Source organism: Salmo trutta, chromosome 26 (genome assembly GCF_901001165.1).
Source record: "Salmo trutta chromosome 26, fSalTru1.1, whole genome shotgun sequence".
NCBI lineage: Eukaryota > Metazoa > Chordata > Actinopteri > Salmoniformes > Salmonidae > Salmo > Salmo trutta.
Window position 1 is genome coordinate 13,013,335 of NC_042982.1, and position 15,022 is coordinate 13,028,356.

Consider the following 15,022-nt stretch of genomic DNA (forward strand, 5'->3'; position numbering starts at 1 on the left):
TTAGAAACATCCATCTCAAATATGATTCCGAACCTAGTGGGCTTGTTTTTCCCATGTTTTATCACTCTGTCATCATACCCTCTATTCGTTTTCCACAATAGGACTGCTCACATGGGTGGAGTCAGTCTCAGAAGTGCTATTAGAATACCTGTCTGCCGAAAAAACGGTTTGTCAAAATAGACATCTGACTAGCCGAAGTTTACCCAATTCATAGACGCCAACTGCTTTAGCACATATTGACATAGTATCTTCTAATCGGGACTGCTTTAGCACATATTGACATAGTAATTTAATGTACCCTTTGTTCAACAGAAGATACTACACTCCTTTATATGGTTAGTGTTCCCACAAGGCCATATCTCCATGTTACATCGCATGTTTACAGAAGACATAGGCTGCCATCTGTGCTAATTAGCTATCTAGCTCGGTCCGAACACCTGTGCATAAGCCAAGCGAAACTTGGGAGGAAGTGTAGTTCGGACAATTAGAGGCACACAATCAGCTCGCGGATCTGTAGCAACATTTACTGTAGCAGTTTCTCTTTTTTTCCCCATTAACTGCTGAAAACCCTAACGTTACATACGGAGAAGGGTTTTCAAGAGATAGCTCAGGTTAATGTGGTTCGTTTGGCAATTCCATAGTACTGGAATTAAACTGATACTCCGATTTTCACTTTATGTATTAAAAAAAACGTTTAACAAACCACACAATTATATGCACAGTGAGTACTTTCAACAAATTCCACCAAATATGACAAAAAAACTAATTTACAGGAAGAAATGTGCAGATAAAGTTTACATCTGCAGTTTTTCCAGTAAATGTATTATTTTTTTTGTTTATTGTTAAAAGTAGTCATTGTGCATAGAGTTCTATGTTTTGTTAAAGCTTACTCAACCCCAATGAGTACGATTACTTGCGATTATTGTGGATTGTCAGATTAATATAATAATTTGATTAAAACATTTACCTGCTTTGCAAGGAGAACAATTTCCCCTGTTACCACTTTAAACAGAAAGCTGATCTGTGTGTATTGCCACTTCCAGTTTAATTTTGAATCCCCCATGGGTGCAAATAAAATCTTTGATATGTGAACTCTCATTTATTGCGGTACTGTGTTAGAGAAATAGTGATGGAGTCTTTTTGTAGGCATGGTTCGTTGGACCATTTTGGAAGAATTGTGTTTTAAAGCACATAAAGGCTCATGTTAATTGACTGCTAATATCGCATAGAACAAAATGTATAAGATCTCCTAAACCTGTGTTAACCTCAGACCTTACTTTCAGCATTTATTCCGAAACCCTATTCTTTCCCCATTCGTTTTTCCCATAAGGATGGCTGAACCAACCTGAGGTATTTCCCGGGTTTAGGACTAAAAGTGGCGAGTTTGATTGTGTTGGGAAGAAAAGTACAATCATCACCTAGAAAATGAAGATTAAGAGCTCAGTTCAATCCAACCTGTATTGCAGTATTCACGCAGTAGCTCTTTTTCCCAGGGTCAAATGAACTCACATATTGGTCTTGGGTACTGTATAAAAACCTACAACTACTACCAGGGCGACCCTCTCACAGGTATGATTTCACTTGATAGAATTAGAACTGTGTGGGTACGGCATTAATATAGTAAATAAAGGATTTTTTTTAAACATAAAAAATCTGTCCCGTGTTGTCACGCCCCGATTTGTTTCACCTGTTCTTGTGATTGTCTCCACCTCTTCCAGGTGTCACTTATTACCCCCAGTGTATTTATCCCTGTCTCTATGTGCCAATTCATCTTGTATGTTTTCAAGTCAACCAGCGTGTTTTTCCTGTGCTCCTGTTTTCTATTCTTTTTTCCTAGTCTTTCCGGTTTTGACCCTTGCCTGTTTTTTCTTGACTCCGTACCCGCCTGCCTGACCTTTCTGCCTGCCCTAACATCGAGTCTGTCTGCCACTCTGTACTTCTTGGACTCAGAATCTGGTTTTAACCGTTTTCCTGTCCACGACCATTCTCTCGCCTACTCCTTTTGGATATAAATAAACAACTAAGACTCTAAACATCTGCCTCCTGTGTCTGCATCTGGGTCTCACCTTGTGCCCTTATACTTGTGGGATTAGAACTCCCAATCATTGAACTATGAGCCAATTGTTTTAGCAGACTACACCACCAGTCATAGACGTTGGGAAACAAATACGAGTTGACATACGAGTTGACACCACCATTGTCATCTATTTCTTGTTCAAATGGATTTAGCTACAACTATAGATGTATAATCCTCATAACCTACATGTTTTTATTTCTTAAAAGCACATACACAACCATTCAAAAGTTTGGGGTCACTTGGAAATGCCCTTGTTTTCCATGAAAACAGATTAAATTAGTTGCAAAATTAATAGGAAATATAGTCCAGATGTTGACAATGTTATAAATAATGATTTTTAATTGAAATAATAATTGTGTCCTTCAAACTTTGCTTTCGTCAAAGAATCTTCCATTTGCAGCAATTACAGCCTTGCAGACTTTTGGCATTCTAGTTGTCAATTTGTTGAGGTAACCTGAAGAGATTTCACCCCATGCATCCTGAATCACCTCCCACAAGTTGGATTGGCTTGATGGGTACTTCTTATGTACCATACGGTCAAGCTGCTCCCACAACAGCTCAATAAGGTTGAGATCCGGTGACTGTGCTGGCCACTCCATTATAGACAGAATACCAGCGGACTGCTTCTTCCCTAAATAGTTCTTGCGTAGTTTGGAGCTGTGCTTTGGGTCATTGTCCTGTTGTAGGAGGAAATTGGCTCCAATTAAGCACCGTCCACAGGGTATGACATGCCGTTGCAAAATGGAGTGATTGCCTTCCTCCTTCAAGATCCCTTTTACCCAAATCTTTTACACAAATCTCCCACTTTACCACCACCAAAGCACCCACAGATCATCACATTGCCTCCACCATGCTTAACAGATGGCATCAAGCACTCCTCCAGCATCTTTTCATTTTTTCTGAGTCTCACAAATGTTCTTCTTTGTGATCCGAACTCCTCAAACTTAGATTCGTCTGTCCATAACACTTTTTTCCAATCTTCCTCTGTCCAGTGTCTGTGTTCTTTTGCCCATATTCATCTTTTCTTTTTATTGGCCAGTCTGAGATATGGCTTTTTCTTTGCAATTCTGCCTAGAAGGTCAGCATCCCGGAGTCACCTCTTCACTGTTGACGTTGAGACTGGTGTTTTGCGGGTATTATTTAATGAAGCTGTCAGTTGAGGAGGCATCTGTTTCTCAAACTAGGCACTCTAATATACTTGTCCTCTTGCTCAGTTGTGCACCGGGGCCTCCCACTCCTCTTTCTATTCTGGTTAGAGCCAGTTTGCGCTGTTCTGTGAAGGGAGTAGTACACAGCATTGTATGAGATCTTCAGTTTCTTGGCAATTTTTCACATGGAATAGCTTTCATTTCTCAGAACAAGAATAGACTGACGAGTTTCAGAATAAAGGTCTTTGTTTCTTGCCATTTTGAGCCTGTAATCGAACCCACAAATGCTGATTCTCCAAATACTCAACTAGTCTAAAGAAGGCCAGTTTTATTGCTTCTTTAATCAGGACAACTGCTATGTTTCACTATATTGGATCACTCCAATATATTGGTATCACTCTGCGCAGGAGGGATACATCCGAGGTGAGGATTTACAGATTTACTCCCGTGTACACCTGTGTCACGGCTGGGGTCCGCCCCTATATATAGACCCCATGGCCGCGACACACGTTCTCTTTCATTTTCTCGACGGACGTCCGCAAGGTCTGAGATACAAACTTTCTGAAGTTCACTTGGTAAGTCACTGGTAAGTGTAATATCTTGCGTGGAAGTATACTCATTGGCTGTTTGCAGCCTGGACCAGCTGGCCACATGGCCAGCCCCTCCTCGTGAGTGCTCCACTCGCTGCGCGCGGTTGATCTGTATCTTCCGCCGTGGTTTGTCATACTTGTGTTTTGCTAGCGTTACACTATGACTCCATGTGCATCCATTAGTATGGTGGCTCTTGCTGTCACAAACTGTAATTTACCTTACACAACTTGCCCGCTGGCTTGTTCTATGTGTGTGTTGTGAATTGCTTTAACATCCTGCTGTCACGGATCCCTCTGGAACACCTGGCCCCTATTCCCACTGATTGTATTTGTATATATGTGCCCTTTGTTCACCATGGTGCTGTCGATTATTGTTACAATGTCCATTGGTGCGTGTGAGTACCTGTGCTGTGTGTTTTGGCTTTCGTGCCATTGTGGATTGCACAGATGATTACGGGTTTCAACCCTGTGTTTTTGTTACGTGTTTGTTTGGTCTTCGTCCCCGTGCCCTTACAAGGCACGTCGTTATTTGAGTTTAATTAAAAAAACAGACGCAGGAATGCGTAATATCTCCCGAATCTCTTCATAGCAGCGTGACAGAATAATCGACCATCGACAACGCTGCGACTTGTCCATCCGGCGCCGCCACAACTTCGGTAGCTGCAACTGGGTCATCCAGACGTCGTCACAACGGGTCTGTCTGACGACGCAACTTCAGCAGCCACAACAGGCCCGTCCGACGCCACTGCTACTGATCCGTCCAACGCCGCCACAACTTCGGCAGCGGCAACTGGCCCGTCCGATGATGACGCAACTTCGGCAGCTGCATCGGGTCCTGATCGACCCGCACTGCGTTCCTGTGATCGTCCTCGAGACCGATGTCGTTGAGCTGCTGGTGCAGCACGTCAGGGGTTACTGTCACGGATCCCTCTGGAACTTTCATTGCGCACACCTGGCCCCTATTCCCACTGATTGTATTTGTATACAGTTGAAGTCGGAAGTTTACATACACTTAGGTTGGAGTCATTAAAACTCGTTTTTCAACCACTCCTCAAATTTCTTGTTAACAAACTAAAGTTTTGGCAAGTCGGTTAGGACATCTACTGAGCTGAGTTTGCTTTGTGCAGGGTTGCATCATGCATGTAGGCCTTTGCATCTGTAATTAAAATGTTACACACACACATTATCTCATCAATATTGTGTTGATTGATTAATTCCAGTCAATAATTTCGACTGAAATTTGAATATAAATCACATTTTCTTTTAAAGCAAATAAATGGGCCTATTTTATGCTGTAAATACATAGCTTAGGCTATAAATACAGGAGGTTACCACTTCATTTCCCCAGGCAAAGAGGATCAGAGAGCATAGACTTCTCTAGGCTACCTGCAGCTGTGGTTATCAGTAGGCTACAGTTGATTTAAACTGAAGCACAGATTAATTGTGCACAAGTTGACAATCATGAGGCAAATCAGTCTAAACAGTGCTTTGTCCCTCTTTTCAACACTTTTGTGTCAATATTTTTTTATTAAACCAAATCAAATGTGTTTGGGCATATGCCAGTTCGCCACACGTTTGCCCTGCTGTGCTGATCTCTGGAAATTGCCACATAGTGCTACAAATGAAGAAACATATCTTATATGCATAGCCGTGAGAAGTAGTTTGGGGGAGGGGTGCTGAAAAAATATGTTTTTCCCGGCACTACAGATGCGATATCATCTGCTAATACAGCACTATTAAAGGCCCAGTGCACTACTTTAGTAATACAAAAACAGAATAATAATTATAATTATATTTTTTACATTTATTTTTACCTTATTCTGATTTTTCAGGTGGTGCTGTAGCACCCCTACTTCCCGCGGCTATGCCTATATGTATGTTCTACTATCTCGAAATGTAAAGTTAGTACTTCGAGTTGGTATCCTAAAAATGTTGACTTAGTATCTAGAAATGTTGAGATAGTATTGATGTTTTAAAAGTACATTTGTGGCGGAAATGGGCTTCCATATTATGGATGTGTATGAAACAGTAAGCAAATTGACCTTCAGCTAAAAATGACTTACAAATTGACTTTCAGCTCAAAATGCAGGTGTAATGGCCATTAAACACTGGAGTGATAGATGGGCAGGGGATGAATGTGCAAGTAGAAATACTTGGGTGCAAAGGAGCAAAAATAAATAACAATATGGGGATGAGGTAGTTGGATGGGCTATTTACAGATGGGCTATGTACAGGTGCAGTGATCTGTGAGCTGCTCTGAGAGCTGATGCTTAAAGTTAGTGAGGGCAATGCATCAGAGATTAAAAATACATACCGGAAATACAAGCCGACAGAGCCAGACTGGTGCCTCAAAAAGTCTGGTTAATAATACTTTCCTGTGGACATCTTATCTTCACTTCCTATCATCAAAATGACCAACACCACGGACAACTGGTAGAGTCAGTTTAAATATGATTGTATTCATCATTCTGGCTTCTTTTTTAGGGCGACTTCGTTTGTCTGATGCATTAGGCAACCCTTCTGGTAATTGGCTGACTCCACCCATTTGAGCACACCGTATTCCTACAGATTCACTGTTGACAGATGCCTCCCTTTCCCCTGCCCCCTGCCCTGCCCTATCTGCTCAGGTCACAGTGGCCAGTCATTGGCCACACACACGTCCCTCCCTGCTCCTTTTATTTGTTTTGCTGATGTGATGATCTCTTTCTTCCCTTCATTCAGACTGTGCACCAGGTATGCTCAGTAGAATGTAACACAGCTTGCTGCTCTGCTTGCTCTGAACTCCATTTTTGGCTTGACACTGATCTTCCGCTGTTGCTTTTCCTTTGTATCTAGGTAGGTTTTTACAGATGCCTTTGTTTGTTCTGATCTATGTATGATGCTTCTGTTGTAGAGATTACCGCAAAGCAAAATTCAGAAACTTGTTTTATTTCCTAACAACAGTTTTAAAGAGTTAAATGCATGTACATGGACTGTCAACCTCCAGTACTTATACTGTTTTAAACATATCTGTCATTTAAAATCCTTTTTTTTCTCCATCACCAATAGGATCGTCAGCCCACAGCCTAAGCCATGACCCAAAGCAGCATGTCCCGTGAGGAGGCCTACACTGCCCTGATGAGGGGGGTCAAGGAGCTGGACTTCAACGGGCCAAACATACCCAGCGACTTAATACTGATCGGCGACCAAGCCTTCCCACTGGCCATGAACGCCCGTGGCCAGGTCCTGATGGCTGCCTCATTCTACGGCCGAGGCCGGGTGGTGGTGCTGGGTCACGAGGGTTACCTCACTGCCTTTCCTGCCCTGGTGGAGAATGCACTGACCTGGCTGACAGGCTCGTCCTGTGACAGCACTACCGTGGGCGTCCACCCGAGCTGTAAGGCCGTGGCCGACAATCTGAGCTACTCCAGCCTCCAACCCAAAGTAGGGGGCTTCTGCGAGGGCATGGGAGTGTATGTGACGGATGCGTACTGCGTGGGTCCAGAGGTGAAGGAGCTGGTGGGGTTCCTGAAGGCGGGAGGCGGGCTGCTGATGGCTGGCCAGGCTTGTAGCTGGGCCGAGGGACCCAAACAGAACACCCTGCTGGGTTTCCCTGGGAACAAGGTGTCCAGTGTGGCTGGCATCTACTTCTCGGACCAACTTGGGGAGCTGGGTACTCTCCCTGTGCCTCCACAGATCCCTTCCAGCTGGCTGGCTGTGGCGTAAGTATTGGGCACTTCATAGAGAGAAGAGAAAAAGGCGGTGGCATATTAATGTAGAGATACTGTAGTAAAACGGAAATGTATACATGGTGGTATTTTCTGCCTCATATCACCACCTCCTATAACCAGGTGTAAAAAACAAAACAAGAAAGCAGAGTTTATTTAACTCCAGAAATCACCTAGTTTAATAAAGGTTTAATCAATTGTTTATTTTAGCTATTTTTATGTGTCTTAAGTTCTCGTCAAATCATACCTACACTTTCACTCTCTTCTTTCCCTAGGATAGGCAAGGACTTCAAAGATGACCTGGAGTTCCTGCTGGAGGGCGTGACTGAGTTTGATATCCAGGGCGGGACTATTTGCTCAGAGGTGCTGGTACACGGCCCTCTGGCATTCCCCATTGGCACCACACAGGACGGCAGGGCCTTTTTGGCCGGGGCATACTACGGCCAGGGCCGAGTCATCGTGGTCACCCACGAGGGATACTTGGGCCGAGAGCAGCTGTCCCCCTTCATGCTCAATGCCGTGCGCTGGTTGGACGAGGGTCGTAACGGCTTGGTAGGCGTCCTTCCCCAGCTCGGTGCCGCCCACACCCTGCTGAGCAAGTCTGGCCTGCGCTGTGAGAAGAGTGGCTTCAGGAAGGAGCTCAGCGTCTACGTCTGCACCTCCTACAGTGATGCCCAGGCCGACGAAATCCAGGACTTTGTCGCCGAGGGTGGGGGCCTACTGATCGGGGGCCACGCCTGGTACTGGGCCCAGGCAAACCCGGGCCACAGCGCCATGACAGGGTACGCAGGCAACCGTATCCTCAACAAGATGGGCCTCAGCCTTTTGGGGAACACTCTGGTTGCAGGCTGCTACAAGGCCCCAGTCCCGGGTCAGACCTGCTCTGAGGGCTTCCACTTCCGCCACCTGCTGCGCCGCTTTGCTGGTCACGTGACCCAGGGTGAGGCGCTGACGGACCATGAGGAGGCCGGTCTGAAGAAGCTTGGCGGCGACTGTGCCAATTACCTGCACATGCGGGCGCACGACTGTGCCTCGTACACCTCGGTGGTGGCCATGCTCACTGACGTGCTGAAGGAGGCAGGCATCCCCCAGGTGTGCCACAGCAGTCCGGTGATAAGCGCCAAGGACCACCTGCTGCTCAGTGTAGGCGCAGAGGTGTACAAGGTGTGCCAGGACCCAGACGCCCTACTGCCTTACCTGATCAAGGACCAGCCCATGATGCCTGCCTTGTCCAATGCCAGGGTTAGGATCAACTGTAATACAGCAGGTTAGTAGTGTCTCATTCTCTCTTATTGGACATGAGCTCTAAAATGGAGGATCATGGGTCTAATGGAGATGGTTTAGTCTTGGGAACCAATATGAAACACTAGGAGTAATGGCTTAGCTAAAACGGGGTCGAAAAAATACTTTTCTCAATAGCTACTCTGCTTATATGCAAGTTCAATGGTTAGCGTGGTAATACGTGTTTCTAACCTTACTCTCACTATTATATTCTGTTTTTGAATATAACCACTACTGAACGTTGTCTTAGGAGGAGAGGAGTGGCTCAGCACTGGTCTGTTCCTTTCCCCTGGGATGAGGACGTACATGGCCATGCCACCACAAATCGTCAACCAGGGCTGGAAGGTATCCAATACTGCTTTTTGTTTTGTCTTATAATTATAAATTCTATTGAATAAACAAATGTTTTATTTGTTTTGAGATCAAGCCCTCAAGAACTTTGTGAATTGATTGATTGATTGACTGATGCCCCTGTTACCATCAGGTCCAGATAGGCTGTCAGACTGACAACATTGGGAATTCGAACGAGCTGAAGCGAGCGCCAGTGGTTCATGAGCGCTTCCCCATAGACTCCGAGATGATGCAGGTGTGGAACCTGTGGGGCGGTCTTCTCTATCTCATCGCCCCTCCTAAGACCCAGGTGGAGGGGGTGGAGGTCATTATTCAGGGGGCTGTGCCGGCCCCCTACTACAAGACTGGTAAGTGGGTGGGAGAGGTGGGAGCCTATGATGCATTTTACACTTTGGTCTTATAATGCATCCAAGGGATGTATTATAAAGGTGTTACAACTATGAGTTGCTATAACTCATGAGTTGTTATGACCACTTGTAGCAAGTGTTATAATGCACTATACGTGTGCCATTATTATATGTGTGTGCCTCAGAAAGTTTCACAGAGGGTATTTCAATGAGACTAACCTGGATAAATACCAGGTGAATAAAAGATAACACAAAGTACATACACCATAAAGAGAACAAAATACATTATTCCATCCAGCCCCCTCATTTACTCATTTACAATATATGTGTCTGGGACCCTTTTGACTTCATCCAGGCAGAATATTTCATATCTTTTAACCTCTTTTTATACCCAATTTCTTGTAAATTAATCAAATCTTTATTCATTTCCTCGGAGTTGTATTCATGTATTCTGATCTGCTATTCATGTATTCCTAAAACATAATTGAGTTGCTTCCTGCTCGCTGTTGCCATTTAGAATGTACAATGATGAAGGCTGCCACAGATTAAAAGGGGAAATGACACAGCCTTTGTTCTGTATGAAACATCTGTAGAATACAGAGATGAACTAAGCTGAGAACAGCTATGCTCTCAGATAGACTGTGTCATTGCAGCTGTGTTACTAAAACTGAAGCTGAATCCCTGCTGTTATGAGAATGGATTTGCAATGTGCTACTCATCATTGTGGTAGGAAATCGCACTGTACCAAAGATTTGTCTGGTAATAGTCATCATGAAGGCCATTTAATGTATATTGTTCACCTATGCTAGGGTTATCTGTTACCTCTAATTGGCATACCAAGCTGAGATGAGATTGATTGATCATGAAGACACACAGCCCGGTCATAACACCTCATTAAAATGATCAATTCTGTCAGATTATCCAAGATTTTTCTCCAACCCTTGCCTCTCTCCTGTCTCTAGGGGTGACCACACCTGCAGACTGGGCAGTTCTGCGGACCGCCCCTTCCCCCTGGGCAGAGATGGAGTTTGAGAACATCATCCTGACCGTCCACTCTGATGTGGTCCGAGGTCTGGATCGGCCTGACCTGGTGGCAGCGCTCTGGGATGACATCATGAGGGGAATAGCTGACCTGGCTGCCGTCCCCGCAAAGTTCCCACGCAAGGAGCGCTTTGTGGCCGACGTCCAGATTTCCCATGGTCAGCGTCTGTTCCTCTTATTTCTTAGCATGGACAAACTGTCATGACTGGAATTGACTATGGTAGGGGACTAGGGATTGTGTAATTGCTGGATATGAACAGGAAAAAGAGATTATCTGAAAATTGTCCCCCAAAAAATGTATATGTATTTTGAGTCAGGTAGGACAGTACCGATACAGTTTCTAAGTGAGTAAGTTGTTGTGCTGTAGAAAATGTGTTGTACGCAAGTAACCTCTTCGGCTGTCCCCATAGGAGAACCCCTTTTGGTTCCAGGTAGAACCCTTTTTGCTTCCATGTAGAACCCTTTCCACAGAGCTACGTGGAACCAAAAAGTATTCTCCCATGGGGACAGACACAGAACCCGTTTGGAACCCTTTTTTTAAAGAGTGTATAGCAGTGGGCTGCACAACCTCTGCCCTGCCAGAATCCAGACATTGATCAGACCATCTTCTTCCTCTCTCCCTTCCCCCCTACAGGCTTCATGCATGCAGGCTACCCTATCATGATACAATCCTCCTCCGCCCCAAACCTGGTGAACCCTGTGGCAGCCCGCAGCTCGGGCCTGTGGGGAGCCATCCACGAGCTGGGTCACAACCAGCAGAGAGGAGTCTGGGAGTTCCCCTCGCACACCACTGAGTGCACGTGTAACCTGTGGTCTGTGTACGTGCACGAGGAGGTGTTGGGGGTGAATAGGGATCAGGCCCACCCCAACATGGCGCTGGCCAACCGACAGAGCCGTGCCGAGGGGTACGCTAAAGGGGGCAGGAATCTGGCCAGCTGGGACATGTGGGTGGCACTGGAGACCTACATGCAGGTGACATGAGATTGTAGTGATGTATACTGTATAGTACGCCATGCTGCAGAGTATGTTGTGTACAAACCCAACAGTTAGTGCTTGTGAAAAGGCATGTGTAGATAGACAGGAAAGTATAGATGCAACAGTAAAATATCTACAAAAAAAATGACTTTATCAAGGGTTGAGTTTGTGTAAACTGTTTCTTCGTTGTCTTCCTTCCCACCAGCTCCAGGACCAGTTTGGCTGGGACGCCTTCAAGAAGGTGTTTGCTGCCTACCACACCATGCAGAACGTGCCCAAGGACAACCAGGGAAAGATGAACCTGTATGCTGAGACCTTCTCCCTGACGGTCGAGAGGAACCTGGCTCCTTTCTTCAAGGCCTGGGGATGGCCCATTGAGTCCGCTACAGAGGAAAAGCTCTCTAACATGCCGGTGTGGAGCGACCACCCTATGGCCCAGTATGGCTGACCTATAGGGGATGTCACCCCCTTATATTGGGGGTCAGAGGTCACAGGTCAGGGATTGCTGGTGAAGGGTAGGTACCGTTTGGTGACGGGTTAAGGTAAAGGAGTGGTGATTAGGACTTTGCTGGCCTGGTGTAGAAATGCTACTGCAACAATTATGGTTGCGTCTGTTGTGCAAAGAAATAAATAATTATATCGGTTTTTGAAGTCATCACAATGGGCTGGCTGAGGAGATTGGGTCTATTGTTGGCTATAAATGCAATTGTATATTCTAGTGCACTTCAGAAGAGTCCGCGCAAGTGCCTTATTCATCATAAGTCGGATGTTTTACAGGGTCTATTTCATTCCAAATGTAGTTATGTGCCCAGTGAAGCCCCTTATTCTGAAGTCGTATGTTTTTGATACTGTATACAAAGCTATAGAAATGTACCTCTTGTCATTTAATTTGTATTATTATTATTATATTATTCTCACCTATTCCTAGAAAGCACATATAAAGAATAATAAAATATGTATTTCTCCAAACATAGTTCTTTATTCATTCACTGTAGTTCATAATTACATTTTCACAGTAGGAAGCACAGGACTGGGCTGAAGGACTAGTACTGGTATGTGAACTGAAGTTTTAGCTCACTTTGCCACTGTCAAATCATGAATAGAAACGCATGAGTGGGATACTACTTCTCGGTCACTGCTTGGCAGTTGTTGTGAAACAAGTCCCCTGTTGGTGCTTTAGAGAACTGCTGCAGGAAACCGTTCAGCTCCAGCAGTGAGTGCTGGTCCACTCAGTTCTGCTCAGCGTTGAGGGTGGTGGCGCCGCCGCTATGGACAGGCTTACCGTTGTTGTCCACACAGCAGTAGGCGTTCCAGATGTACTCGGGGATGTTGACGCATCGGACGTTGTTCTTGACAATCCAGTTGTCTGTGGAGGGGATGGCGCCCACCAGCATGCAGGCCTGGGCGCACTGGGCCTTGAACAGGTCGGTGAGCTGGGACTCGTGGCGGACCCAGACGTTCTGGTTGAGCTTGGGGTTCTGGGGCACCACTTTGGTCAGGGTGAAGGTGGCGTTACGCCTGGGGGGGAAAAGGAAGTGGGTGACCGTGTGAGATTAAGAAGAGAGAAAAAGGAGAGATATATTTTAGGTTTAAGCAATTTGTCATGAGATTAATTAGTAAGTGTTACAAAGTAGCAATGGCATATTGAGTCCCACTTGGAGTCAACTTTGAGGCAACGTTGTGTGTTTGTTGGGTTGCATTAATACTTGTACTTTACCTTTTACTTAACTTTTAGCTCAATAGTCTACCATCATTACTGTAATCCACAGTGAACTAAGAAACAATTCTAACCATCCTAACAACATTGGAATTGGAATTGCATGATATCTGTTCAAAGCAGAGTCGGTATTGTGGAGTAGACTACTTGCATGGTGTCCATTGGGGTTGAGATGACCGCGGTCGAGTCCAGAGTGGGTGTAGTCCTCGTTGAGCGCCTGTCTCTCGCCCAGGTAAACCCCAGGGTGATCTTTCCCCAGCCAGTACCCATCCTTCATCTCTGCACCCCACAAGCTGGGAGGGAAAATAAACTGCTGTTACAACCCAAAGTTGTAGATCAATTCAAACAGAAAAGATCATTTGTCTTTAAAAAATGTAGGCATCTCACTTTATTTCAATGTTTTTTCCCCCAATTTATTTAGACAACAATCTGCCTCCATATCGTACAACACAGGACACAACAAATATGATGATCTAGAGCCTTTTTGAATTTGTGTCACCAGCATAGAGTTATTGATGTGAGTTGTTGAGGAGACCGTCCTATGGCAAGTCTGTTTCTAGCCACAGACACATCTGTCCTGTTCTCATGACCCACCTGGGGCTCCACAACCCAGCGCTTCTCCCTGCCTCCTCCGTTGCTGGGCTGGAAGCGGTAGGCTGAATACACAGCAATGCGGTGGTTGGTGTTGTACAGCGTGGCAAACTGGTACCTGTTGTAGAAGCGCTGGCACAGGCGGGCAGCACCGGGGGTGTCAGCGCCCCAGCAGAGTACCTTCCCTGGTAAAAATACTTCACATACTCTGGGATGTCCTCGAAGTTGGCCATCACATCCCCCTCAACAAGGGACAGGGTTCCAGCCAGGAATACAGACAGGGCTATTGGGATCGGCATCATTGGATGGGACGTTCCTACCTCCTAGTTGATTGCTTTCGTCTCGTGTTCTCTGGTCACGACTAGCTGTGTCTGCCCACTCACCTGTCCTGCACCAAGCTATGCCTCTGAAGCAGAGCACAATGGTTGAACCCGTATAGCCTGTTTAACCAGCAGGTCAGTGTCTGGGTAGATCCAAATGTACATGGTTCTCTCAGGTGGTGTGTACATTACATAGACCAGCTGTTCTGCTTTTGATGAAACCAAGATTGAACTCTTTGGCCTGAATGCCAAGCGTCACGTCTGGAGGAAACCTGGCACCATCCCTACGGTGAAGCATGGTGGTGGCAGCATCATGCTGTGGGGATGTTTTACAGTGGCAGGGACTGAAGAATAGTCAGGATCGAGGCAAATATGAATGGAGCAAAGTACAGAGAGATCCTTGATGAAAACCTGCTCCAAAGCACTCAGGACCTCAGAATGGGGCGAAGGTTCACCTTCCAACAGGACAACAACTCTAAGCACACAGCCAAGACAACGCAGGAGTGGCTTCGGGACAAGTCTCTGAATGTCCTTGAGTGGCCCAGCAAGAGCCTGGACTTGAACCTGATCTAACATCTCTGGAGAGATCTGAAAATAGCTGTGCAGCAGTGCTCCCCATCCAACCTGACAGAGCTTGAGAGGATCTGCAAAGAGGAATGGGAGAAACTCCCCAAATACAGATTTGCCAAGCTTGCAGCATCATGCCGACGAAAACTCGAGCCTATAATCACTGCCAAAGGTGCTTTAACAAAGTACTGTGTAAAGGGTCTGAATACCTACCTGTATGTAAATGTGATATTTCCGTTTTTCTTTGTATACATTTGCAAACATTTTGAAAAACCAGTTTTCGCTTTGTCGTTATGGGGTATTGTGTGTA

The 15,022-nt window shown here is 45.5% G+C and overlaps 1 protein-coding gene and 1 pseudogene across 4 annotated transcripts; one reads left to right on the top strand and one right to left on the bottom strand.

Annotated features, from left to right (window-relative positions):
• Positions 1–3,717: 3,717 nt before the first annotated feature.
• Positions 3,718–12,486, top strand: LOC115163147 (TRPM8 channel-associated factor homolog). Of its 4 annotated transcripts, none has more exons than XM_029714803.1 (9): positions 3,718–3,800; positions 6,537–6,650; positions 6,864–7,516; positions 7,798–8,789; positions 9,054–9,148; positions 9,288–9,501; positions 10,464–10,700; positions 11,177–11,514; positions 11,723–12,486. In XM_029714803.1, exons 3-9 carry the CDS (start codon positions 6,888–6,890, stop codon positions 11,963–11,965), a joined length of 2,748 nt encoding a protein of 915 aa, XP_029570663.1. In that variant the 5' UTR covers positions 3,718–3,800; positions 6,537–6,650; positions 6,864–6,887; the 3' UTR covers positions 11,966–12,486. The 4 variants fall into 4 exon arrangements, with proteins under 4 accessions (XP_029570663.1, XP_029570664.1, XP_029570665.1 ...); XM_029714804.1 differs by having other exon boundaries at positions 3,727–3,811; XM_029714805.1 differs by lacking the exon at positions 6,537–6,650 and having other exon boundaries at positions 3,728–3,800.
• A 152-nt stretch (positions 12,487–12,638) lies between these two features.
• On the bottom strand, positions 12,639–14,124 carry LOC115162803 (endonuclease domain-containing 1 protein-like; annotated as a pseudogene).
• Between the last annotated feature and the right edge of the window lie 898 nt (positions 14,125–15,022).

Bases quoted from the DNA above. Each gene is read 5' to 3' on its own strand.
- LOC115163147 (XM_029714803.1), top strand. From the start codon at position 6,888: ATGACCCAAAGCAGCATGTCCCGTGAGGAGGCCTACACTGCCCTGATG. The intron at 9,149-9,287 runs GTATCCAATACT...TGTTACCATCAG, and splicing joins TCGTCAACCAGGGCTGGAAG to GTCCAGATAGGCTGTCAGAC. The intron at 10,701-11,176 runs GTCAGCGTCTGT...TCCCCCCTACAG, and splicing joins CGACGTCCAGATTTCCCATG to GCTTCATGCATGCAGGCTAC.